The sequence below is a fragment of the Mercurialis annua genome, linkage group LG7 (genome assembly GCF_937616625.2).
Source record: "Mercurialis annua linkage group LG7, ddMerAnnu1.2, whole genome shotgun sequence".
Classification (NCBI taxonomy): Eukaryota; Viridiplantae; Streptophyta; class Magnoliopsida; order Malpighiales; family Euphorbiaceae; genus Mercurialis; species Mercurialis annua.
In genome coordinates, this window is record NC_065576.1 from 37,580,749 (window position 1) to 37,606,814 (window position 26,066).

Here is a 26,066-nt window from a genome sequence, read left to right on the forward strand (position 1 = left end):
TTTTTTATTCAAGTTTTTTTATTTTTATCTAGTCCATATATTTAATTTATTTTGAATTTTTAAGTCATTTTTGGATGGAGAAGGATCATAGATTTCACTCACCGTGAAAAGGGCGTGAGACCGAACTTGAAAAGGAACCAGATAAATAAAAAAAGTAAAATTACATGGATCCAATAAACAAAAATTTTAAAATAAGCGAACCTATTAAATTAAAAAATTACCCATAATCCAAAATACCATTTTTCATGTAGTAATGATAACAACAAGTGAACACATGTACACATTCCTTCCAAAAAAGGATCTACTAAATTGAATTTGTGTTCCCATAAAAAAAAATTAAATTTATGAAGTACATGAATTTTATGAATACCGAACATTGAAAAAAAAAAACAAATAAATAAAACGGTAAAACTACAGAAGCTTCAAAATGAGTTTGGCCTTATCATTATTCATAGTTTCAAAGGGAACACCAAAACTTTAACTCCAAATTTCATTTTAATATGCTTAATTACATTTTCAGATCCTTAAATACAATTGATGTTAAACTGAAAACATCTAAAATCTCAAAGAAAAAAAAAAGCAAATCCTTAGCTCATGTCATGATACAACAATTAAGTTAGCCATGAAAAACATCTAGCTAGTCTTCATTCCTTCATAGCTCTAGTACCACATCTGCAAATCCAGATTATAAAATTAATTAGTTGATTACTAATATCAAAGAAGCAAATTAAGAAAATAAAAAAATTAAATTCAAATATGTATCTTACATTCAGAATCAGTAGTAATCCAATTTGCCTTCCTATCATTAGGTTGAAAATTGTTCAGTGTCAAGTCAGTGATGGAGGAAATTGCTGAACAAGAAGAGGTAATAGTTGAACAGCTTTCAACATCCCATCTGAAACTTATCTTTGGAGATTCATTGCTCAGCTCATCATCATCTGCTACTGTTTTCATAACTCCTTTATTTCTGAAATGTAGAACCTATAACAACGGTAACGCTAGTTTAGCAGCAGTTTCAAAAATGTTACGATAATATATAAAAATAACGAAAAATATTCAGTTGTAATAAATCTAAGTATGAATATTTAGCATAAAGTGGCCCGCCATTTTTGTTTTAAGTTATTTATGTAGTAGCTAGGATGTGCATCAATCGGTTCAGCTTAGAATCAGCCAACGCGGAGCAAAACAAAATTTATTACATGTCCAAATCGAACTAAACTGTAGTCCAAATTCAAACCAACACTCGACCAAACTATTTAATTGGTTCAATTAGAATAAACATTAACTTAAACATTACAAAATTATCATCTAAAAAATCATATATAATTACAAAACATACAAACATACATATAATTAATTAGATAAAATTTGTTATTGCATGAAAAAATGATATTAATTAGATAAAAAATATACCTTTCTTGCCAAGAATTTTGCTTTCTTTTCAGATTTGGCAGTAGCAGCCCATTTAATTAGGTCTTTCATTCTAGAAATGGCTTTATTAGTTTTAATAAGCTTCTGATCAACTTTATCCAATGCAGTACATTGATTATTTGTGGTAGCTGAAGAAGATAATGCAGTGTCTGTTATTGGTAGAACTTTATTGCTTGCATGAGTAGTAGTTTCCACTTTGTTACTTATCACTTCTTCTTTCTTCATCTTCTTAGAGAACATCCACTGGATTTGCTTCCTTTTTCTTTTCAATTGCCTATCCCCTAAAAGTTTAACACACAAATTCATACTTAAGTTAAAACAAAAACGTTACAAAATACTGAAATAAAAAAATTATAAAATTATATTTTTATAATTTTTTTTTAAATCGAACAAACGTAATGTTTTTATGCAATATAAAACACAACAACTCTTTCCGTTGTGCTAAAAATTAAGATTAATATAAAAAAAAACCACAAACTTTACATGTTTTATTCATTTTAACCACGTAGTTTAAAATTTGTTATTTTGATGCACAAATTATCATTTTTTTTTCAAATTCATACACGGAACTGAATTGACACTAATCCATTGGTATAAAATGACCTCCACATTAACAAATTACATCAATGACACCGTGACACCTCAGCACCGTATATAAATTTGAAAAAAATGATAGTTCGTGCATGGAAATAACAAATATATACTGCATGATTTAAATAAAAAAAATATGTAAAGTTCGTGATTCTTTAAACATTATCCGTAAAAATTAAAACGATGTTTAAATGAAAAGAAAAAAAAATCTTACCATTATAGTCTCTTTCTTTCTGTTGCGCTGCCTTAAAGAGGCAATGAATTATCTGAAACAATAAGAACGATGGGATTTATAAGCTTTCAAGTGACTATACACACACTAATTAGGTTTATAAGATAATAATCTTGATTTAATGATGAGTTAATTACCTGCATGTTATGATTTATATATAATAGTTGGTCAAATGACAGATCAGTGATCTAAGTGTGCTGTCTGAAGGCTGAAAAGATTCTTGTCTGCACAATAAGGGGTTTTGGAGAGAAGAAGACAAAGAAAACTGGGAGAGAATCTAATGAAAGTAGGGAGACAACTAGGCAATCAGTGGAGAGTCTGGTTGGCTGTTGATCTTATTATGTATTGGTTTTTATAATAAAGATGATGATCATGTGGTTAGTACGGGAAATTACATTAAATAAGAGCTAGGTTATGGTGGCATTTCTGTAAGCCATACACTTGTGCTTCTCTTTTCTGTTTTTACCCTAATGGTCCCTATGTGTGGATAAAACCATTTAATGTTGGAGAAACTAGAATGTTTCAACCTTTTTGTGCTTTCGAAATTGATGGTTCCGACATAAAGCTAGAAGGCGTCGGACCGGTGCGGTTAGACTACACTCTGATACTTAAGTCGGATTGGTGCGGCTAGACTACACTCTCGTACTTAAGTTAGAGAATGATCAAGATACTAATAGTATTTAATACTTGATCAAAATAATAAGTGAAATTAATTTGTAATTTTGAGAGGAAAATTAGCTTTGTTGTACCTTATATTGCGTATGTAAAAGCATTTTGATTCTAGTATGCGGGGTAACGTAATTGATTTAAAGATTATTGTACTTTTTAGGAATTATAAAATAGTGACCCAACTTTATAATATAACATTTTTGTTACTAAACTATATGATTGCTTTAAGATATAAGAATTTTTTAGTTAATGAAGAAAAAAAAATCAAATTAATTTTTAGTTGATTATGTGTATACATATATTATTTGTCATAAATAATCAAAAATTGATTACACGTATGCATAATTTAACCGCAAATTACTTAACAATCTTTCATAATCACAAATTTAAAAGTTTAGTAACTATTTTACTACATTTCAATATTTGGTCGCTATTTTAGGATTTCTAAAAAACATAGTAATCCCAAAATCAATTATCCCACATATATGAGTTTGAATATATTTTTATTATTATTAGAGCATTTCAATTGGACTACGATCTAAAATATGTTTTTGTTACATATTTTCTCCGTCCCATTTTATTTGTCCTATATATTATTTTTAGACGTCCCAAAATGATTGTCACAATTTGATTATAGACACTTACTTTCCTATTTTATATTTAATATTAATGAATAGATTTTATTGATTAATGTGTATAACAAATAAGTGTGTTTGACTATTTTGTATATTCAATATAAAAATTAGACTATTTTATTAAATAAAAATATTTTTTTGAGATATTTAATGCTTTTTTTGTTGCATGGAGTATACTTATCTTTTTTTATATATAAATATAAATCATAACTCAATAACCAAAAAATATAATAAAAGGTATAAAAAAGAATGTGTTAATATGTAATTTTTTTAATATGTGTGAAAATAAAAATAAGATAAACAAAATGGGATAGAAAGGAATACTATTATAGAATTTAGTTTGTTCTTTTATTTTTGCTAGAACTTTTCCTCTCATATCTATTAAGTATGAAGGGTATACATGGTTTTGACTGGTTTAATATTATATTTTAGTTCAACCCAGCTATTCTAGTTTTGATAAATGTTCAGGTTAAAATGAAATCAAACAGAAATTAAATCATCAAATTTGATTTAATTTGTTTTGATAATTTTTGCTTTGAATTCGGTTCAAATTATTATCAGATAATTATTTTATTTATTTTATAAAATGAAGTGATAATAAAATCGAAACATATAATCTTATCAAAAATGATATAAATCTTATAGCACTTTCATTAAAGGATATGAATCTTAGACCATCTCTAATCTACTCTAAATTTGTAATTCTATTTTCGAGAAATAGAGTTAATTTCGCTCCAACCACATACTCTATCTCTAACTCTAAATAAGTTTTTCTCCAGCCATAAACTCTATCTCTAACTCTAAAACTATATTTTAAACCTACACTTTTTATTATTTTAATAACTTAACTCAAATTAAAACTTTTTTACATATTCATCATAAGAATAGAAACATATAATGAAACATATAGTTTTATTATTTTTATTAGTAGCAGTAATAGTATTTATATTAATTTTTATTTTTATTATTTTTTATTATTATTGCTATTTTTTTATTGTTGTTATTTTTATAATTATTTAAATTATTTATTAAAATATGTTTTTGTTAATTTTATATATTATTAATTTATAATATATGTGGTTTTTTATTATTTGATTAATAATTTATTTTTATTAGAAGTCGTAAAAAATGTTATAATAAAAATACAAAATAATAATATTTAAATATATTCCCTCCGTCCCGTTTAAAAAGTCTCATATTCCATTTTGGGATGTCCCATTACTATTTTTAGAATGTTTTTCCAATGAATATCATGTTTTATCCTTCTTTTAGTTATCTTAAAAGAGCTCTATGGAAAATTCCACTATCATTAATAGGGCAAAACATGAAAAAACATAAAAAGACAAGGATAATTAATGTTTTTTTAATCTGTGTGTAAAGTCAAATGGGACTTCTATAATGGAACGGAGGGAATACTATTTTATCATAGGACATAATTGTATAAATTAAAACTAATAAGTTAAATAAATAATTTATAAAATTAAAAAAATACAAATAAATCATTTTAGAGTACTGAATAGGAAAACTCTACACATAAAGTTTATTATATGTAGTTTCGCTATTTAAAACTCTAAAAAAATTGAAACAAAATTATTTGGTATGTTGATGTGGCATGCCACACATCGGCGCCACATAAGCAAAATTGTGTAGTTGGACAAAATTGAAACAAAATTATGCGTTTTAGAACAAATTGGATAAAATTAAAAAATTTGGATTTTTGTGAAATTTTCATAAAAAATTTGGCGTTTTTTAATCATTTGGTCTAAATTCAATCATGTAACATGTGCATAACTAAAAAAAATGATACGCCAAAAAACATTTATCATATTAAGTATATATCATGCTAAATAATTTACAATTAAATTTAGTAGTATTATTTTATGAGGAATACATTAATTAAATCATGTAATATATTCATAACTAAAAGTATAATATGCAAAAAAAAAGTTTAGGATTTTGTAAACTTAAATCGATTTGAAGGAAGAATCAGTTTGTATTAATGACAAGCATTATATTTGGTATAGCAAGTAAAAATGTTTTTTACAATGCCGTCGAAATAGAGGGTGAAATTTTTAGGGTTCGTGAACATAAGGATCATTACTGAGCTTCAAAAAACATTAGAGAATTCATGAGCCGCGGTGGTTACATTTGGGTCATTTTTTTTGTCCTTTTTTCCTTTTTCTATAATAAATAGTTTAATTATCAATCCATATCAGTAAGTTAACTTTTTTACAATACCATCAAAATAGAGGGCGTGAATTTTAAGTTTTACTAACATGAGAATCATTATAAAACATCAAGTAGCATCAAGAGCTGTGGTGATTATACTAGGGTCATTTTTTAGCCTTTTTCCTTCATGAAACAACATCTCTAGATAAAAATAAAATCCTTATTTTAAAAGAAAATGAAATTGATACTTAATATTCATCTCAGAAATAAAGAATTTAATTGGGTTAATTCTATAAAAAAATCACAACCTTTACACAAAGTTTCATTTTAATCACAACCTTAAAAAGTTGGTATTTAAAGGCACGACCTTTTATTTTGTTTCAAATCTATCACCAAAGTATAATTCGGTGTATTTTTCTGACTAAAAATTACTAATCCTACATACTCTAACTGAAAGATAATAATATTTAGTGTCGATTTATAATTTGGATCTTTAATTAATGATTTAATGAAGAACTTAATCCAAAAAAATAAACTAAAATGATAGATTTGGAGAAAAAAAAGTCATAATTTTATATGACAACTTTTAAAGATCGTGATTAAAATTAAATTTCGTGTAAAGGTCGTGATTTTTTTTGGAATTAATCTAATTTAATCCTATTTCCTACCGTCAGTTTGACTATTAAAATCTAATTACTTAAAAACCAACCACCTTATAACTTTCTTTTCATTTATACCATGATTTAGAAAAAAATTCAATTTTTGATTTTTATGTTTCATATGTACTCTAAAATTAAAAAAATTAACAATTTAATTAATCTAAGGATAAAAACATTAAAAATAACTAAATAAAAGGATTAGGTTATATTTTTTTATTTGACAAAATACAACTAAATTCTTTAACTTTAATCATTCCTATTCTTTTCACTATCATTCCCATTTTTCAAACTCAAACTCTTAAATTTTAGTGTTCAGCAGACACCACCATTTTATATATAATTTATAATTTTAAAGTTCTAATGTCTTAAAACCACCTGGCTTTTTAACTCCTTTTTAATTTTGCCCTGTTGAAAACTAGTCAATTTACCCTATTTTGCATTTTTTTGTTCAATTGTACCATTAAATAGAAAATTGGCCTTTTTTCATTTAAAAAAGAAAATAAAAAAAGTACCTCAAATTGACTTTTTTTGCTTTAAATTTACCTTTTTGTATTAAGTTGATCATTTTTGAAGAATTTTTTTTTGAACTGTTTTCAAATAAAAAACGTTAACTTTATGCATAAGGGTACAACTAAAATAAAAAAAAATACTACAAAATAGGATAAAATTGATCAGCTTTTAACGTCATGATAGGTTTGGAAAGGGCTAAAAGGTCGGGTATTTTTAAGTCATTAGGCCAATTTTAAATTGTATTTAAAATAGTTGGCTAGATTTCTGATGGAAACCGAATTCCAACATATAAGTACAGTGAAATCGAATCGCACAAGTTTTACTCTTTTGGGTGAACCCTAGGACTCGCCTAAGGCCATAGCCTAATAATATCAATACTCAAGTCCATAAGACCTCACTAAGTCTAAGGGCTGAATATGGATTCGCCTGAATTTCCAGCAAGACCGAATACCAAAGGATTCGATAAATATCCGGAATCAAGTCAAAGCGCGTCGCCAAAGACCTGATTACTTGAAAAATGAATAATATCTAAAAGACAAGATATAAGAAATCACTTTCATATTTGGAGATAAACACCTATCTGGAAAGATAAGTCTATTTTGGAAAATATTCATGAATAGAACTTTTTTTTGAATAAGGAATCTGTTTCTTATTCAATCACACTCTACTAAATAGGAATCACTTTCGTATTCCAACTCTAAAAGGTATTCCCTCACTATTATATTAATAGTTTGAGATATGTCTAAGAACACAATTACATTGAATACACAAATACTATGCTCAAAGCTCAATACTGACTTTGGCATCAAAAAGTTAATCGGATAACCACCGTCTGATTGGTCTTCTACCCTTTTGCAGGTTTAATCGAAGATTTAAAAGACAAATTCCATCAATTCCTATATCTTCTTTAACCTTTCCTCACAGCCACTGGTTCAATATTAAGGGTTGTGAGACATAATCTTCAATTTTTGACCGGATTATTTCTATCTCTCTGTCTGTATGTAAAATATATTTTTATGTTGAGGAAATTTGTTTGTTGTATTCTCCGTTCATGCTGATGGTTTGTTATTATGAGTGTTTTTCGGATTTGATCAATTATTGTTATAAGCGATCACATGATGAATTCAGTTGTTTTGCTGTATTTTTTAGTTTATTTGAGATTTTTGTGATAGCTCAAATCAAGCTTGTTTTGGCTGATTAATGTTGATTTGATCAATATTTTGGTAGATTAAGGTTTGTACGTAGCGAAATTTTTACAGAATTAAAGTTATTATAATTTTTTATGAGCATAAACTGATATGTTCAATAAATTTATCTATATTTTTAGCATATATAGACAGCTTATATGTCATATTATTGAAAATATTCTGATTTTTTACAGTATAATTGCTATCGAAATAAAATAATAAATATTATGAATGATATTTTCTAAAAGCTAATCACCTATAAAATTATCGACCTTTTTTTTTCAATAACACCCTCACCTTGTAAAAAAAATCAATAGCACTCTATTTCGTATTTTAACGTTTCAATAGCACCCTAAATTAAAAAAAATAGATAATTTTATTATTATAAAGATTAAATTTTGTAGAATAACTACAAGAAATGATCATTTTATACCTTTTGTCTCGTTGAACAAATCCTAACAAATCCCTTAACTTAAAATATATCCAAACAGACCCTCTTTTCCACTAATTTAAATAAAAAATAAAAGAAATATCAAAACTTATCTCCCCTACTACCTCAACCCGCCACCTTGGACCCGATCGTCCTCCATGGGAGGACGAGAACATATCTCGTTCTCCCATGGAGGACGAGATCACGAGAACAGATCTCATGTGATTAGCCTTTTGTAAATGATAAGCTTATTGATTGCTTCTTACCTTTGCAAGAAACGTGCATTACAAAATTTAATTGTGGTCATCATTCATTCATTCCTTGGACTGAGCTCACATTACTCATTAAGTAGTGCTTATCTCCATCTCATTATCCACAATACATGAGAAAAGATGCTTAAAAGAAGGGCTCGGCCATGACCAATTATGCAAATAGCCTTAAACAAATAACAATACTCATGTGCAAACCCTAACCGACATTTTTCAAACCAAATAAAAAACCTTCGAACTTCCATCCAAATTGGCCAGCTGAGTAACACACATGCTTAAAATGTTTTAAAATAATTTTCAAGATTTACAAATACAATTGCGTAAAAAGGTCAAGCTCGGCGTTCGATCTGTTCGGTTAAAATTAAATGGAGTTTCTAAAATTGGCCGAGTTAAAAAATGATCAGCGTAAAGCTAAAATCAGTCTAAGTTATATTTCAACCAAAACCAAATCGATCGAAAAAAGATAAAATAAAATTTAAAACGGACTCAAAAACTAAATAAATATTTAAAATATTGGCTGATCAGATTCATACTGACAGAAATACATAAAAAAAACAATCAGAATATTTAATTATTTATCGGTTCGGCTAACTTCATTTTTTCAAAATTAAAGCTAAAACTGAACGGAATAAAAAAAAAATCAAATCAAATCGATCTAATTTTCAACCAGACCAGCTCAAAATCATCATTTCGATTGGTTAAAACAGTTGGGTTGGACATCTTGCTAAACCTTAAAAAGCGTACAGATGTGAGTTTGTTTTAATTATAGGAATGTATGTGTTTAAGGTTCGTTGTCAGGTAAATGAATGAAAAGAAAAGAGCAGGTGAGCTGATGTGTCACTCTCCCTTCCACTGTGTTTTACGTTGATGTGGCATTGTCCAAGACGGGTAAATTGTGTGCTTCTCAGACAATCAAATTGTTATTGTAATACTGATCGAGACCCTGCATGTTATTGTGGTAGTTGCTTCGAGAATTCGGGAAGCTGCCAGTGAGGCCTATAAACAAATTACTCTACACAAACACTTATATTTTGATAAACAAAATAATTTTCTATTAATACCAGTGTAAAAAATTTAAAAAAATCTAACTGTTTCTAATAATTTGTTATAGAATAAAAATAAAGCTTTATCTGCAGATAGTCTTACAAAATAAAATTAAAATTACATAACTAATAATTACAGAGTTAAGTCCTTTTGGACCCAAATTTCATGCGTACTTCTTTTCTTTAAAAAGTTCTCGTACTATTTTCGCGTGAAACATTACATTACTATATTTTTACGTGAAAAATAGATGGAGGGACTAAAATGGTTCAATTTGAATAAATCAAAGCACATTAAAAATATTTTTTTATCTTCATTAAATATATCAAAAACATTATTTATATATTTCCTTTCAAAGAAAATTATTTATTTATTTATTTAAAGTATGCCAAAAAAATAATGAGCAAATTACTATGAAGCCCCTCATATTTGACATAATTCACACTTTAGTCCCTTTGTTTGAAAATTAAATTATGTGGCCCCTCACTTTTGCTTCTGTCAATATTTTAGTCCCTCCATCTATTTTTAGTACCAGTCAACGAAGTCAAAGGACTTATGGGTAAATTAATTATCAAACTTGAGGGACTAAATTGTTGACGAAAATAAAAGTGAGGGGTTAAATCGTTGCGAAAAATCAAAATGGAGGACCATGTAGTTTCGTTGGCTTCGTTGACTAACATCCAAAATGGACGGAAGGACTAAATCGTTGATAAAAATAAAAGTGAAGGCTATATAGTTCAATTTTCAAAAAGATGAACTAAACTGTGAATTATGTCAAATGTGAGGGGTGTCATAATAATTTGTTTAAAAATAATTCTATATAAATTTTAAAAATACTAATATTAACTTTAATTTAAAAAAATATAAATACATTAAATAGTTACTGCTTCCGTTTTATTTGTTTTTGTCCTATTTCCTATTTTTGGATGGGTGTGTCCTTCTCCGAGACATAGGTCTAATAATTTTTAAGTGCTTTATCTTCTTTATTGATTTTTGAGCAGCTTTTTAAAGAAGATAGGTGTTAATTATAGAATTTGAATCTTGATATATATCTAATATAATTATTATAATCTAATAATAGATACATGTATGATATATATATATAATAAATTTATTATAATTAAAATATAATAGATTGGACAAAAATATTAATTTTAAATAATAATAATATGGTGAATTTAATTTTTGTAAAAAAAAAATAATCAAACATACAACAAGGCACTTGACAAATAAATTTAAATAAATTATTGTCAAATTTTATATGACATACATCTCTGATAGATTTTCAATGCATCTCTGATACATTTTTAAAACATCTCAGATATATTAGATAATTATAGATTTATTATTTTAAAAAAATAGCTAATCGACACGTAGGTGAGTTAATCTTAAAAAAAACAATTGGATCAAGAAGTTTAATTAATTGAATTAATTAAATTTTTAAATTTTTAAATTGTTATTTTTTATTTTTATCAATTTAATTGAATCAGCTGATGCATATTTGATACATACAAAGTGCATTGAAAAAAAATAATTGATGCATCTCCGTTATATATTTGATACACCTCTGATACATATTTAATACTTTTCCAATACATATTTGATACACATTCATTATCCAAACGCATTTCAAGTAGTTGTAGTAAAACCTGACCTGTTGACCCTTTGGCTTTTGCGGCAATACGAACGTATTTAAGTAATTGTCATTCTGTAAGACCATAATGAAAACGTAATTTTTGTTTTTCTTCTAAACGAATACGATATTGAGATTTTTTACCGGGACGTGATTGATTTCTAAGATCGCTCCCAGCTCTAGTTGTTCGAAATTTTTTTCTTATTTTTTTTAAGTTCTAAAAATAATATTTTTATACATCTCAGAGACATATAAAAAAATTAATATGTACTCCCTCCATTTCATAAAAATAAAAAAATAATATTTTCATAAGAATTGATAAATTCATTAATTATGATTGATTTATTAAAATACTCCTACGATATTCTTTAGGCACCGTTTGAATTGATGGATTCTAAACGATGGATTGTAAACAATCCATGGATTTGGATAAAATCTATCGTTTGCCTAGAAAAAAAATTAATAGAATCCATGGATTTACAAATTCCCTCATTTTCTACAATCCATCATTTTTGAGGGTTTTGATTTCCCACCTACTAGGTGGGAAAGTCCAAATCCATCATTTTTTATAGATGATGGATTGTTATACTATTTATTATTTTCCATAAATAATATTAAAAATCCATTGATTTTATATTCAATGCAAACGATGAAATTTTAAAATCTATGGATTTAAATTCCATTAATTTAAAATCTATCGATTTTGCTAAAATCCATGGATTTTAAAAACCCTCAATCCAAACGGTGCCTTAAAGTTTTTAAAAATGAATCATAATGCCACTATATTGAATGCTATAACAATAAAATCATACAAATATTTTAATAATTTAATTTTAAATTTAAAAAAATTGTGGCTACTTTTTCTATTTTTATAGGACAAATAAAAGTGAATATTTTTTCTATCTTTATGCGACGGAGGAAGTATTATTTGTGTATTTTTATATTTTAAAATTTTAAAATTTAATATATTTATATTTTTAAAATTAAGATTTATATTAGTATTTTAAAATTTAAATATTGAATAAGAAAATAAATAGGGTGTTTGTGTAATACCCCAAAATATTTAATTATTTAATTGGACCACGTGTCCATTTTGGATTTGCCAGAGTGGCAAAATCAGAAAGTTTTCCGATAAATAAGTTTTAGTAGGTTGGTTTTGGGAAAATTAATTATGAGAAAATTAAGGTTATATTTCAATTGTAAAGACAGAATTGGAATTGAAAAGAAAAATGTCAAGAAAAGCCCAAAATAAAGTGCAGGGACCAAAGTGGTAATTTAGCCACTTTGTGTCGAAAATGGAACTTTTGGATTTTGACGGGAAACTATTAATATCGAGCTTCGTATTATTTATCGGATATAAATAATACGTAAAAGTAATAATTTAAGATATTATCGATTTAGTTATGGACTAAATCGTACGAAAGAAAAGTTTAAACGATAAATGGTAAGAAACAAAAAGGACAAGGACTAAAATGGCACTTTAGCCAAATGATATAAGAAACAAAGATATGAATCAGAGAGGGAGCAGAAGGATCGAGAGAAATGGAGGAAAATATCGATGATACCGTCGTTTCGCCGCCGTTTCGCCGTTCGACGTCCGATTCGAGTGATTTTCGCGGCGATTTCTTCAGAATCGAAGCCTCTATCAACCCTAAGCATCAAATCAAGGTAATAGGTCGGTTTTTAGCTTGAAAATGATGAGTTTATGGCTGTTTTGGTGAGATTATGTTTTAGGATTGAATTTGATGTTTTTGGATCGTTTATAACGTTTAAGTAAAAACCAAGATATGGGTTTTGTGTGTTAAAATGAAGTAAGCATGTCGGGATGGACGAAAAGCCCCGAAAAACGACTTTCCGGGGAGCTTTCAAGGGTGTGCGTTCGCACACATTGAGTGTGCGTTCGCACACTCCTTGAATTTTAGGGTGTGCGTTCGCACACTCACTGTGTGCTTCGCACACTACCCTAAACTTGGCAGATTCAAAATCCCAATGGTCAGTTTATAGATTTGCCTCTTAGGAACGCGTCTGTCAAATTTCAGCTCGATCCAACGGTTCAATTGGGAGAGATCGTCGTTTTACTAAACAGTGTCAGTGTGCAGGCAGCACCTGCGCATTGTCCTGAAAACTCCTTGAAACTTCATCGAAATGAAACTAAACCCTATAAATTAAAAGTATTATACGTATTGGAATACGAGATTAACGTCTAATCATTAAACGTTAATTATTTATCAGACGTGTCAGCAAGCAGAGAGGTCAGTAGACGTGGGATAGCGAGGGCATATCATTTCATCGACCACATTATTGATTGGATTGCGGTCACTGTGAGTTGCACTTTACTTTCGTGTATTATATATATAAAGTCATTTTATATTAATATGTATACTGTTTTTACGCATCGCATGTTAGATTTGATTAAATATTATATGTTTCTATCAAATGTATATACGAGAACTAGTATGCGATCCGAAGAAACTAGCTACCTATTGGGTGTCAATAGGCTGTGTGATCACCAGTATTGAGTCAGTCTAGTGTGTTTGCATTTGAGAAATGATTGGATATGTATGATATGATATGAATTCGATACGAGAGTGAACTCGGCTACGGTGTAGCCTGGAAGTCCCCGTATCTAGTGGGCTGGGCCCACCAGTGAGTTGGACTCACAACTTGAGGTTTATGATTGGGTTGAACGATATACGATTGTTTGAGAGATGTGTCGCATGCTAGGATATTAGTTTCGTACGGATCAAATACATGTTTATATGTTTTATATTATTGTTTTCTTGAGATGCGATGCTATGTTTTTAAATTAATACCGTTAGTAAAATGCAACCTCACTCAGTATTTTCCCAAATACTGACCCCTCACCTTTGATGTCTTTCAGGTACTTAGTATGTGGACCTAGCTAGAGGCCAATTTGAAGTCCAGAAGTCAGTTGTATATGTTTAGTATCTGACTTCTGTGAATGCTGCAGTAGTGGTCCCGTGTTGACAGAGTCGTAGCCTAGACAGCAGTACATTTTGAGTGTACATATTACTTGCTGTCCTGTTTATATGTTTTTGTAGGCTACGTGTTTTGTATGTTGTGCACGGCACCAGATGTCGGTGATATGTTGGATACACTAACTGATGGATATAGTACCGCGAGGCCAGTTCGTACAGGGTACGGTAACTAGAGCCCGCGAGGTTTTTGAACAGTTAGTGTAAATGTTTGTGTATACATGTTATGTATACTTGGCTTCCGTTGTTTACTGTTGTTTGTTTATTATTTGCGAAAAATTAATAGTGATTTGAGGCTTGCTACGGGTTCCGGAGCTATCACTCCCGTTCCCTAGCGCCGGTTGCGGCTCAATATTTTGGGTCGTGACAGTTTGTTTCATTAAAATATCATGAAATCTAAAAATAAAAAATATATATGTTAATAACTCAGAAAAAGAATTAATCAGAAATCTCCCTTTCTTTAAAACAAATTTCTATGTTTACCCTTCTATTATTTTTCTTCTTATTTTACTCCTATAGTGTATCTTACCTGTTGTATTTCTATCGAATAAAGGATCAAAATCCCTCCTGAACTTGGCACGAAGTAACAAATAAGTTCAACCTTGCGAAAGTGGATCAATCAGAACCATAACTTGGAAAATTGTATCAAATACCTCCCTAGGAGAGTGGAATATCACCCCTCCTAAACTATACAAAACCGGATCAATTTATCCCCTAATTTTCATTGGAAAACTGCTCTGTTTTGACGTTCACTGTCTTCGTCTTCTTCATGAAGAAAAAGATTTGTTCTTCGCCTTCATGAAGAAGACGAAGATCATATCCCTGGGATCTGTTCTTCAACGAAGAACGAAATTTCCGCCGTAAAAAAAATTCCAGCGGAGGTGGTCGGTCCTATCCGGTGGGTAAGTGGTATCCGACGGATAGTTAATTATTTTATATTTTAATTTTTTTAATAAAAATAAAAAAATTAAAATATTAATTTGAATAATTGAACAAAGATAAGAATTATTTTAGACTTTTAACCATGGAGAGTGTGTTTCAAACGAGGGGTGAGAGTGGCAATAGCGGTCGAGGGGGGGTTTTGATCCAGTTTTGCATAATTCTAGAGTGATTTGATCCGGTTTTGTAAGGTTAGACTTATTTGATATTTCGTGCCAAGTTCAGGGGGTAAATTGATCCTTAACTCTATTTCTATCACACTCAATAATTTTCTTTCCTATAGTGTATTTTACCTATTATTCTTTTATGGCTTAAATGCATTAAAAATCACCAATTTTTGCGTATTTTTGGTATTTAATATAAACTTTTAATTTTTTTAATATTTAACATGAACTTTCCAATTTTACAATTATGTATCACGTTTGCATGTTTTTATTTAAAATTGTCTCGTTTTATATCCAAAGCGGTGATGTTTTACGTTCAAAACGATGCCGTTTTACACTTAAAACGGTGTTGGTATCATTATTGAAAAAATTTAAAAGTTCATGTATTTGTATGCTAAAATTAAAAGTTCATATTAAATACCAAAAACACGCGAAAGTTAGTGATTTTTTGTGCATTTAAGCCTTATTTTACTACACTCAATAATTTCCTCCGATTTTCAATAGATCGGACTATTTCTGATTGGGCCACTGCTGATTAGACTAGGGCTGACAATTTCCTGCACGGCCTGTTAACACGACACGACACAACACGAAGTTGTGCTTCTTCATTATAGAAAACGCTTATCAGTTGTATAATAGATAGTTGACTCCATACTCTATCGAGTAAGGTAGTAACCTCCTGTACTCCTATCGCATAGCCGCTGTATAGTAAGTTAACTCTACTTGTCGCATAGCCGCTTTCTAGTAAGTGATATTGTTGAGATCGCATAAGCGGGTTCGGGTTGAGCTTATATGGGTTGGTGTCATAAACGGATCAACCCGTTTATGACACGGTTATATAGCGGGTTAAACGGGTTAAACCCGTCTAACCCGTTTAAGACACGTTAATACACGTTTAAATCTATTATTAATTTTAATAATTAATTAAATTATTATATGTGACCAAATATACTCATATAATGAATATTATTTATTATTGTGTTGAGATTTATGGTAATATTTTTGGAGTTTTGTTATTTAATTATACTCATTTAATTAAAAAAATATATGTTAAATGTGTTAAATGGGTCATTAGTAAATGTGTTAAACAGGCTAAACATGTGATCTGTTGTGACCTGTTTTTATAAACGGGTTAAACAGTTCAACCCGTGTTAACCTGTTTAATAAGCGGGTCGAGTTTGAGTTTGGCATTTTGACACGATTAGTTAAACGGGTCGGGTCCGGGTTGAGAGAAATTACCTATTTTTACATGGGTACACGACACGTTTATAACACGGTGACACGAATTGCCAGCCCTAGATTAGACCATTATTGACCGAACCACCTCTGGTCAACGGTCGGATCACTGTTGGTCAACGGCCGAACCACCGCTGGTCAACGGCGGTCTACGACCAGACCACTGCTGGTCAAAGGCGGTCAACACTGGTTAGACCACCACTGGTCGAACCAATAGTGATTGGTGGTTTGACCATTTTTAATGGTCGGAACAACACTAGTTAGATAACTAAAAATTAAATAGAATACTATTTTATCATCAATGAAACTTGAACCATTGACCTCTTATAAGTAAAACATTTTCTATAAATAAAATTTATATAGAATAAGTTGAAAATAAATAAATGCTACATAAACTAAAATAAATGAATATTCTACAAATTAAAATAAATGCAAATTATATAAATTTTGAAAAGAAATATTTTTAAATCATTGACAATAAAATAAAAATATTATATAAACTAAAAATAATAAATAAATAGTTATTAATCAAATTAAAATATACTGAAAATAAAAATTATAAAAATTAAAATAATTTGAAAATAAATATAATATAAGTCTAAAATAAGTTAGTAATTAAAATGCAAACTAAATGTAAAATAAACGCAAAATAAACCTAAAATATATGTTGGGAATCATGTAAATTAAATGAAAAACATGGTTAAAACAATATTTTAGCCATCCCAACATATTAAAGTGGAAAAGGTATCGCATTTTGTGGTTAAAATACACACGCGTAGTTTATTCTAATTTAGTACATATTTTGTGACTATTCTGGCATTTTTGTAGTTACTTTTAAAAAATTTGGGAAGATTGAAGGATATTTTTTCATATGGTAAAAAAGTAAAAAAAAAATTCCAGATATTTTATAAAAAAGTCCTATAATGATTGAATCAGATCCAGACCGATAATACTTAGAGATTTTTAGATAAATACCGACAAAACATCTAAATATTCTAAAAAATACTCATTGACTAAAACAGTTGCAAAAATACGATTTGACCAAAGTTTTTGCAAAAATACTTTTCTCATTTGCAAAATTACGGTTTAAGTTTACTAACAGTTTACAAAACATTTGTTTTACTGTAAGTTTACTAACGGTTTACTAATAGTCTGCCATCGGTTTATTTAAAAAGACAACTTTTTATTTTTTATTTTTAAATTATAAAGTATTAGAATATTAAAATAAATTATTACTTATTTTTACTATCAGTTTACTAGCAACATTATAAAACATGTAATGAAATTAGTTTCAACTTTATTACTTTTATTTTCAATAAAAATAAGTTTACTATTAGTTTACTATAGGTTTACATAGAAAACAAATTTACTAACAGTTTATTAAAAAAATAAGTTAATTTATAAACGGTATACTATCAGTTTACTAATAGATAAGTCGGTTTACTATCCGTTTACGAACAATTTACTATCAGTTTAGTTTTAGTTTTACTAAAAAATAGAAATATAAGACATGACAACAAATCAAAATAAATATTTTATTAGTAAGTCAACTCATTTAAGATAGAGCACGCAAATTAAATAAATAAAACATTAATAATTGCCACACAAAAAAACAAAACAAAAAGAATAATTGCCACAATCCAATTGCAAATAACCAATCAGAGACGCATGTGAATTCAAAATTTATAGTTGAGGAAGCCTACCTTTTCACTGAGGCAATACGTCGAACAGGTAGTGGACATAACTCATTACTAAATTAAATTTCTTTCATTCCTCATGCAATCCATGGACAACAAATTCTTACTCTCGCCATTCTTGATGTGTTTAAAGAAAAATAAAACCCTAAATCAAACCAGTAATCAAAATCTAATAATCAGAATGAAGAACCAAAAAAGTCCAATTCATGGCCATTTTTACTGATTTAAACGGAGGAAATATCGGAGGAATTCGCCACGTCAGATAGCCACGGTGGAGTTATTAATAACCAGTACGGTAGAGAAAGCAAAACTCATCAACAAAATGGAAAGTTGGTGATTGTTGACAGAGAAACAAAGATTGGCATGGAAACTTTATTAAAAGCTTCAGCTTATATATTAGGAACGAGTGGAACGAACAGAGATTACCGTGTTTTTCAATATCTTGAACAGTATATACATCAAGTAATAACGTAAAGAAGAAAGAACGAAGGAGAGTAGCGTGTTTTTGCAAAGAAACATGCATGTCCGTATAAGTGAGAATATTATAGCTTTTGGTTGTTGAGCCTAATTTCCTCTAATACTTATTCCACCAGGATATTAGAACAGATGCAACCATTTATAAGTTTAAGACACCACTATAAACAATGTGATAGTGAACTAAACTTATAATACAGTCTTAAGCAATTACTAGTAATAATCTTGTCATGTTGCATCTTCACGCTTTCAATACAATGACTAAGATAAGACACTTCTACAACTACAACAATCTGAAGAATATACATCCCATTTAAAAGCAAGAAAAACACAACAAATTCTGTTTCCCTATTAATTAACAATATTCTTCCAATAAATACAAACAGTGTTGGCATTAGAACATCGATCCATCTCATATTCGTGGAAGAAACTGCAGGTAATCGAATCCAACTTGAACTGAGATAGAAATGTTCATAGTACTAGATCTTTGTTCTTCCTGTAATCACCATCAACAATAACTCCCCCTCACGCTTGGTCCTGCAGGAAGTTTCTGCACATTACTGGAACATTAATGGTAAAGATACCTATAGATCAGAATATGGATGTTTGCAATACAATTCCAGTATATACTAAATGCCAGAAGTTTACCAGAATATCTCCAACCATTAGTCGTCAGATCTTGATCTAGTCAAACGACGTCTTCTTCTCGGGACTGGAGAGGAATCTTCACCTGCGTCACTTAATATATGCAAGTTAGCATCATTGTCATTGTTGTCATCATCATCCTGCAGACCCAATAGATTTTCACCCCAGTGGTATGGTCGTTCAGGTAATGCACCACCTGATCTGCGGTTTCTAGTCCAACCTCTTGACCGAGCCCTTGGTTCGGCAGTACCATCAACTGAGCCAATCATTTGAAATAAAAAGAGAGTAGTCAACAATGGAGTATTAGCATCACTCGTGCCACTTTCCCTGTCACCTAAAAATCTATCACTATTATCAATAACATAATCACCAACCAAAACAGCACCCGGTATGGCTGAACGAATGGCACTGACAATATCACCATACTCTCTCTGTCGCTCAAGATATCTCCAAGCTCGTTCTCTAGAGGGATCTACATCAGAGGGCCGGGTAGTTGGGTGAACCCTCCTAGCATGCCTGCGCAATTCTTGATAATTTCCAGAAAAGGAGCAAGATTCCCGGGAGCAGCTTCGCTGCTTCAAATTTAGATATTTTCTTGACTCCTCCACAATTTCCCATCCTACTACTGTTCCCCTGCATAAAGGGCATTTTAAACTCAACCCTGAATCTGATGAGTTCACAACATCAGCCTCTTCAAGTACAATCCTATCAGAATCACCTGCCTCCAAAACTCCTCGTTGCGCCTCTAACTGCCGACTAGTATTTTGGACACTATTTTCCGAATGTTGCTCCGGCGTTCCAACTAAGGTTATGATGTCACTATCATTTAGATTGCGGTTTTCATTAGAACCAAGTGTACGAGTTCCCAACATCAAGCTGGTACCAGAGATATTCCTGGAGCTGAATGAGTTGACTGGTAAAGAATCATCAGACGTTGCATTATTGCTCCCAGAATAGTCCTTCAGCTTTTTAAAGCGGTCTAGGCAATTTGAATGCCTGTGACTTGTATCACAAATGTAAGATCTGCAGCCCTTGTCATGAGAGCTACATTGGAGGAGAACAGCATTATGTGGATGGTCCATGCAGATAGGACATGAGACCTCATCTAATTCTTTGTGAAGACTACAGATATCTGAATCAGTATGATGCCTTCGTTTCACACCAGTCATCTTGGATTCTCTGTAATCAGTTACTCGACATAGAAAATCATAAGAATAACAATAGTATACTATCTAACATGGTTCAGGCGAAACAGCATTATTAGTATCATTAACGGAATCACACCCTTTAACTGAATACCATTGACAGGAAGTATCAGTATTTTGATCACAGTTATAAAACTTAAAGCATCGTACAATTTTTTATGGTTCTAAGACTTTTCAGGGATCGTTGTCTATCTACATTATTCAAGAGATGATTAATAAAGTACCATGCTAGATCATAGGATTCAAAAGGAACATGGTTTTACTATTTGACATAGAAAATACCAAGGACACATCATCATAGGGGAATTGTGACTGGCGTGATGGTTCAAAGGCTATGCCAGCTTAAAAATGAACTCGTCAATATCTTAAGACCTCAAAACAAGTCTTTCTCATAACGAGTGGCCTAGCTGCCTTGGGGATAAGAGGGACAATTGCCCCTCTTAATTTAAAAAAGAAAAATCTAAGTGAAGTTCGTTAAAATGATTTCTATTTTTGACATGTTACATAGGGAAATATTACATGTTGACCCCCTTAATTTTAATGAGTTCTAACTTTTACATGTTCCATAGATAAATATTACATTTTGCCCCTCTTAATTTCAATTTATGGCTAAGTCACTGCTCACAACTACACTTCTAGCAATACAGTAAGAATAATAACAAGTAGGATCACAGGTGTAGGACCATTGTAACAGATTTTATCTCTACAAAAGGTCACATGTGCTGTCCTTTCTCACAAAATAGAACAACATCCTGTTCATATATCACATCTCCTCATGTTTCTATCAGTACCAAATGCTGTTCATACTTGCACGGCAGTTATTTCTACGACAACTTATTGCTGACATCTACCTTCCTACTACATTAAAACACCAGAAATGCACAAATTTCTTATCTATCATAGTAGCTATTGCCAACGGTTCCTCCAACACTTTCAGTTCACTTACCCACCTCCCCATCTCCTAACAACCCAAAACAAATATTGAAAACAATGATCAAATTGTAGGTTTATCAAAAGCTGTTGTAGGGTAAACTTCAATCTATGTATATAGTATGGATCAAAAGTTTCAATGATTTAGCTAGGTATAGGTATGTCCGGTATGAGTATTGGTAGGTAGTACATGATTCATACCCTACCAAACCCCAAAACATTGTTTGGGTATGAGTTTGGGTCTTACCCATACCCATTACCCAATCAAACGGAAAAATTCAATTTAAATGGGCTGCATACAGAGTACTCATGGTCCAGATACATTTTGTCACCCTTACATTTATCTCATCTAATAAAGTTTAACATGCCACAATTACTGACCCTGAGACGACCAACCAAATCTTAAGCCCCTGAAAGTTGAAACAGTGAAGGAAAAGGAAATAAATAATTCATTTGGCCTACAACAAGACCAAATGCAATTTTTTGTCATTCAGATGCATCTTCAAAGTTACATTCAAACTGAGTACCAAGTTTTAGCCACTTAAAAGAACCAACTGATGTCTGTAAACAAACAAAAAGCACATTGTTTTGTGGTGGAACCGAAAGTTTTATGCATCTCCACTAACACCAGAAGCTTAGATCCCAAATTCAGTTCCCAAGAATGTCATAAATTATCTAGTAGCTTTAAAGTAGATTGCTGATATAAAATGTAAGCTCTACTTTTGGTAATAAATAGCTAACTTCCAGCTACCTTGAATACAAACAATATACAAGAGTCGAAAGTTCCATCCAGATATGGACAAATGTAAAATGGAAAAATGCTACACCCCAGCTATCAGCTCCGGTGTTCTTACCTTGTCCATGTTTAGGTGGGACGATAAAAACAATATTGCAGACCAAAACTATTCATGTCCAGCAGTTCACTCTGATTTATAAAGTAACGACTAAAAGATGCTCTAACAAAGACTGTCATGCAACAATTCACATTTGCCATCTTTTCATGCTCCTATCTTTACCCATTCTCAACTTACTCTTCATATTCCAAATCAAGATGGTTTATCGCAAGTTGAAAATTAAAAGGATTATAAACTGGTAAACAAGGCCTCTTATAAACTACAAACGGAATCACTCAAAACAAGACGGCATAGCTTTGACTATGAAAGCCGGTAGGCATCTTGACCCATTCTCAACGATCCACATCCATCATCTTTTCATGCTCCTATCTTTACCCATTCTCAACTTACTCTTCATATTCCAAATCTCAATGGTTTATAGCATAGTTGGAAAAAAAATAAAGGAAAATGAACTGGCAAACTAGGCCTCTTATAAACTACAAAGGGGCTTGCTCAATACAAGACGGCGGAGCATTGACTATGAAAGTCGGCATGCGTCTTGACCAGAGTTGACAGAAAAATTTAAGTGAGTAGAAACTCACAACAAATATTATTTAGATGCAAATAACAAAATGGACAACAGAACAAGGTAAGGCTTAAACTTACAAACTATAATCTTTCAACAGCAATTATACTTGCTCCTGGAAGTAATCCAGCAAAAAATCCCAATCAGAAACTTCTGAATTCTACTTGTATAAGCAACTGAAATGCAATAAACTTTGATTTGATTCTACAAATGAAATAACGAGGCAAACACCTTAACGATTATTTCCTGAGCTATTAATTTACCATCGAATTCTTTAGCCTGCAGTAACAGCACAAACAGAAAATAGCAGTCATGGTCAAATAGGCAAGACCTTGATCAGAAGTTGCATTAACAATGAAGAAAACAAAATGTATGTAATGCGGCCACAAGAATTATATAAAAGACGAGCAAAACAAACACTAGCATAACAGAATCAAACAAAAACTGATCCAATCCAGAAAAACTAAACAGCTAGATTAGCATCTACAAGAGCAATAAGAACGTCATGGCAATAAAATATTATAAAAGAGACTGTAATGATCCTAGTCGACAAGGTATGGTACTTCGATCCGACACCAAAATATGAGACTATTGTGAGTGGAGTTAGGGACTTCCACTATGATACTTTTCATAGCGAAGACAAGTTAAACATACTCTAGCAAATTTTGTAGAAACAAAAGATTACAAAATCAATAAAAAAAAAGTAGGCATTGGGCAGTAAAATTATCAAACCCTGAAAAACACCAATTGAAAATTAAAACCTTAAATGATGTTCTCACAATAAGGGGTCCCGGGTTAATAAATAGAAAGAGAATTGGCATATTAAATCTCAATGTATTATGATGTTTGTAGCGATTTAATCCCATAGTTTAAAATGTTACATCCTATCCTTTCGCATTTTCTGCATTTTGTAGCCCAAATCCATATTCCGGCAATTTTGATCATACGTGGCATACCGGAGTGGAAGGCCATGTACAACCTGACACATATGCACGGATGCCATGTTTGATCCAAATTAACGGAAAACAGTTTCAGGCCACGAAATGTAACAACGCGAAAGGTTGGGATTTTATATGTAACGTTTTAAACCATGGGATTAGAACGTTACAAACATCACTTATGCGGTAGAATTTAATATGCTAATACCCCTAAATAAAATGTGTCCCAAATGTAAATTAGTGAATAAGCATGAAATACCAGCAGTTCACAGTCACACACCATAAAATCCCTAAATAACACTTAATTATTGCTAATCAATAGTTTTAGAAAGGTATAAAGCATCCATCTTTATTTTATTATCAAACATGAAAATCAATGATTAATCAACTACCAAATATTAGCAACCCAATTACATCAGCCACCAAATTCCAAATAAACAGACAACAAAAATGCCTAATATATGCCAGTAACATCAACAATTTTAATCATCATGTCAGACAAAGAAATAATTGGGTTTTAATTATTTCCAGCAAATTCATACAGTTAAAATGAGAATCGGCAAATACCCAATTGAACACATAACAAAAGAAATCAGAATCATAAATCAATATATCAACATATCAGAATTTGAAATTAAAATTGATATAAGTTTCAGAAACAATTACTGCATATGAATCACAAAAAAAAGGTGAAATAAAGACCTGATCAGAGGGTTGCTGAGATATAGGGAGAGAGGAGAAGAAAAGTAAAGGGTAAAATTGAAACGAAGAAGAAAATTTGAGAGAAATGGATAGTGTGTGTATTATTTTTTATAAGTATTTATAAACTCAAAAGTTAGGAAGAATATGATTTTCTAATTTATACCAACTTTATAAGCCATGGAAGGGGAATTTCATCAAATTTTAACTAATAATTGTGTTTTAATTTAATTTTTTTATACACCTGTTTTTAATGTTTTATTTGTACATATATTTTTCGCAAAAATTACAGTATTTACTTTTTTTTTTACGAGACTCATTTTTTCGAGCCGAATTCTAAAATCACGGTAAATTTTGAAATGTAGGCAATCTGCAAGTTTCATATCGGACAATCCTAAATTATAAGAATAGGAGTCCATTTTCAACCACTTTATTTATTGGTAAGAGAATAGCCGGGATTTGGATCTGTATCAATATTATTTAGATAATTGAAGTTTAGATCACTAAATTAAAAATGTGGGGGTAATACCAATGAGCAGCTCAAATGGTATAAGCGCTAAGCAGCAAACTGCTAGATTTTATTCGATTTTTTCCACAAGCGTTTTTCTCTTCGCAAATTATTAAAAAAAGAAATATGCTGGGGTAATTACAGTACATACTTAATATAATTATGAAAGATATAAAAATACTATGAATATAAAAATATGGAGTTAATTAAATTTTAAATATAAATTAGAAAATGGAAGCATGGATCATATTGTGGCTACAACCGCCTTCTCCTTCTTGTGACTTTGTATTGATTGTGTTGTGGGAGATGATGGCAATGGCATTCCCTTCTTATTTGCATACGTGGCAGTTTCATGCTTTTAGATAGGATTGAAAATGAATTAGGCTTAATACATAGTTTGACCCCTGAACTTGTACCCTTTTACCCATCTAACCTCTAAATTTAATGACTCACCTATCGAACCTCTGAACTTGTTAAATAATCCGATTTGACCCCTGAACTTGATAAATATGTAAATATTGAACCCTTCGTGTCCACCTGTCACTTGAAACATTCTAGAAGAAATTGTGTACGGAGGGGTTCAATGTTTACGTATTTATCAAGTTCGGGGGTCAAATCGGGTTATTTAACAAGTTCAGGGGTTCGATAGATGAGACGTTAAATTTGGGGGTTAGATGGGTAAAAGGGTACAAGTTCAGGGGTCAAACTATGTATTAAGCCAAATGAATTACAAGTTACAACTTTCATTTTAAATATTCAT

The 26,066-nt window shown here is 30.5% G+C and overlaps 3 protein-coding genes and 1 long non-coding RNA gene across 8 annotated transcripts in view; 2 read left to right on the forward strand and 2 right to left on the reverse strand.

Moving 5' to 3' along the window:
- Positions 1 to 412: 412 nt before the first annotated feature.
- Positions 413 to 2,600, reverse strand: LOC126654966 (uncharacterized). Its single transcript, XM_050348973.2, has 5 exons — positions 2,392 to 2,600; positions 2,237 to 2,288; positions 1,414 to 1,712; positions 768 to 981; positions 413 to 672 (listed from the first exon to the last, which is right to left on the reverse strand). Exons 1-5 carry the CDS (start codon positions 2,395 to 2,397, stop codon positions 653 to 655), a joined length of 591 nt encoding a protein of 196 aa, XP_050204930.1. The 5' UTR covers positions 2,398 to 2,600; the 3' UTR covers positions 413 to 652.
- An 11,053-nt stretch (positions 2,601 to 13,653) lies between these two features.
- On the forward strand, positions 13,654 to 14,717 carry LOC126657388 (uncharacterized). The gene is made up of 2 exons (XR_007633320.1): positions 13,654 to 13,777; positions 14,338 to 14,717. It is a non-coding gene; the product is annotated as an uncharacterized LOC126657388 (long non-coding RNA).
- Positions 14,718 to 18,401: 3,684 nt separating this feature from the next.
- The window catches only part of LOC126654540 (sm-like protein LSM5), a 38,953-nt gene continuing 31,288 nt past the window's right edge, over positions 18,402 to 26,066 (forward strand). The window contains exon 1 of the mRNA XM_050348434.2: positions 18,402 to 18,406. The gene's annotated coding sequence lies outside the window, so the exon portion shown is untranslated. The remainder of the gene's footprint in view (positions 18,407 to 26,066) is intronic.
- On the reverse strand, positions 19,142 to 24,927 carry LOC126654868 (uncharacterized). Of its 5 annotated transcripts, XM_050348870.2 has the most exons (5): positions 24,802 to 24,927; positions 23,393 to 23,440; positions 23,242 to 23,276; positions 19,611 to 20,786; positions 19,142 to 19,522 (listed from the first exon to the last, which is right to left on the reverse strand). In XM_050348870.2, the coding sequence occupies exon 4, from the start codon at positions 20,774 to 20,776 to the stop codon at positions 19,628 to 19,630; it is 1,149 nt and encodes a 382-aa protein (XP_050204827.1). In that variant the 5' UTR covers positions 20,777 to 20,786; positions 23,242 to 23,276; positions 23,393 to 23,440; positions 24,802 to 24,927; the 3' UTR covers positions 19,142 to 19,522; positions 19,611 to 19,627. The 5 variants fall into 5 exon arrangements, with proteins under 5 accessions (XP_050204827.1, XP_050204825.1, XP_050204823.1 ...); XM_050348868.2 differs by having other exon boundaries at positions 19,611 to 23,276; XM_050348866.2 differs by having other exon boundaries at positions 23,242 to 23,440.

Excerpts from the sequence above, each read along its gene's own strand:
- LOC126654868 (XM_050348870.2), bottom strand. The coding sequence starts at position 20,776 with ATGACTGGTGTGAAACGAAGGCATCATACTGATTCAGATATCTGTAGT.
- LOC126654966 (XM_050348973.2), bottom strand. Across the intron at positions 982-1,413 it reads CAAAATTCTTGGCAAGAAAG|GTTCTACATTTCAGAAATAA; the intron begins GTATATTTTTTA and ends CCGTTGTTATAG. Across the intron at positions 673-767 it reads GATTACTACTGATTCTGAAT|ATGTGGTACTAGAGCTATGA; the intron begins GTAAGATACATA and ends CTGGATTTGCAG.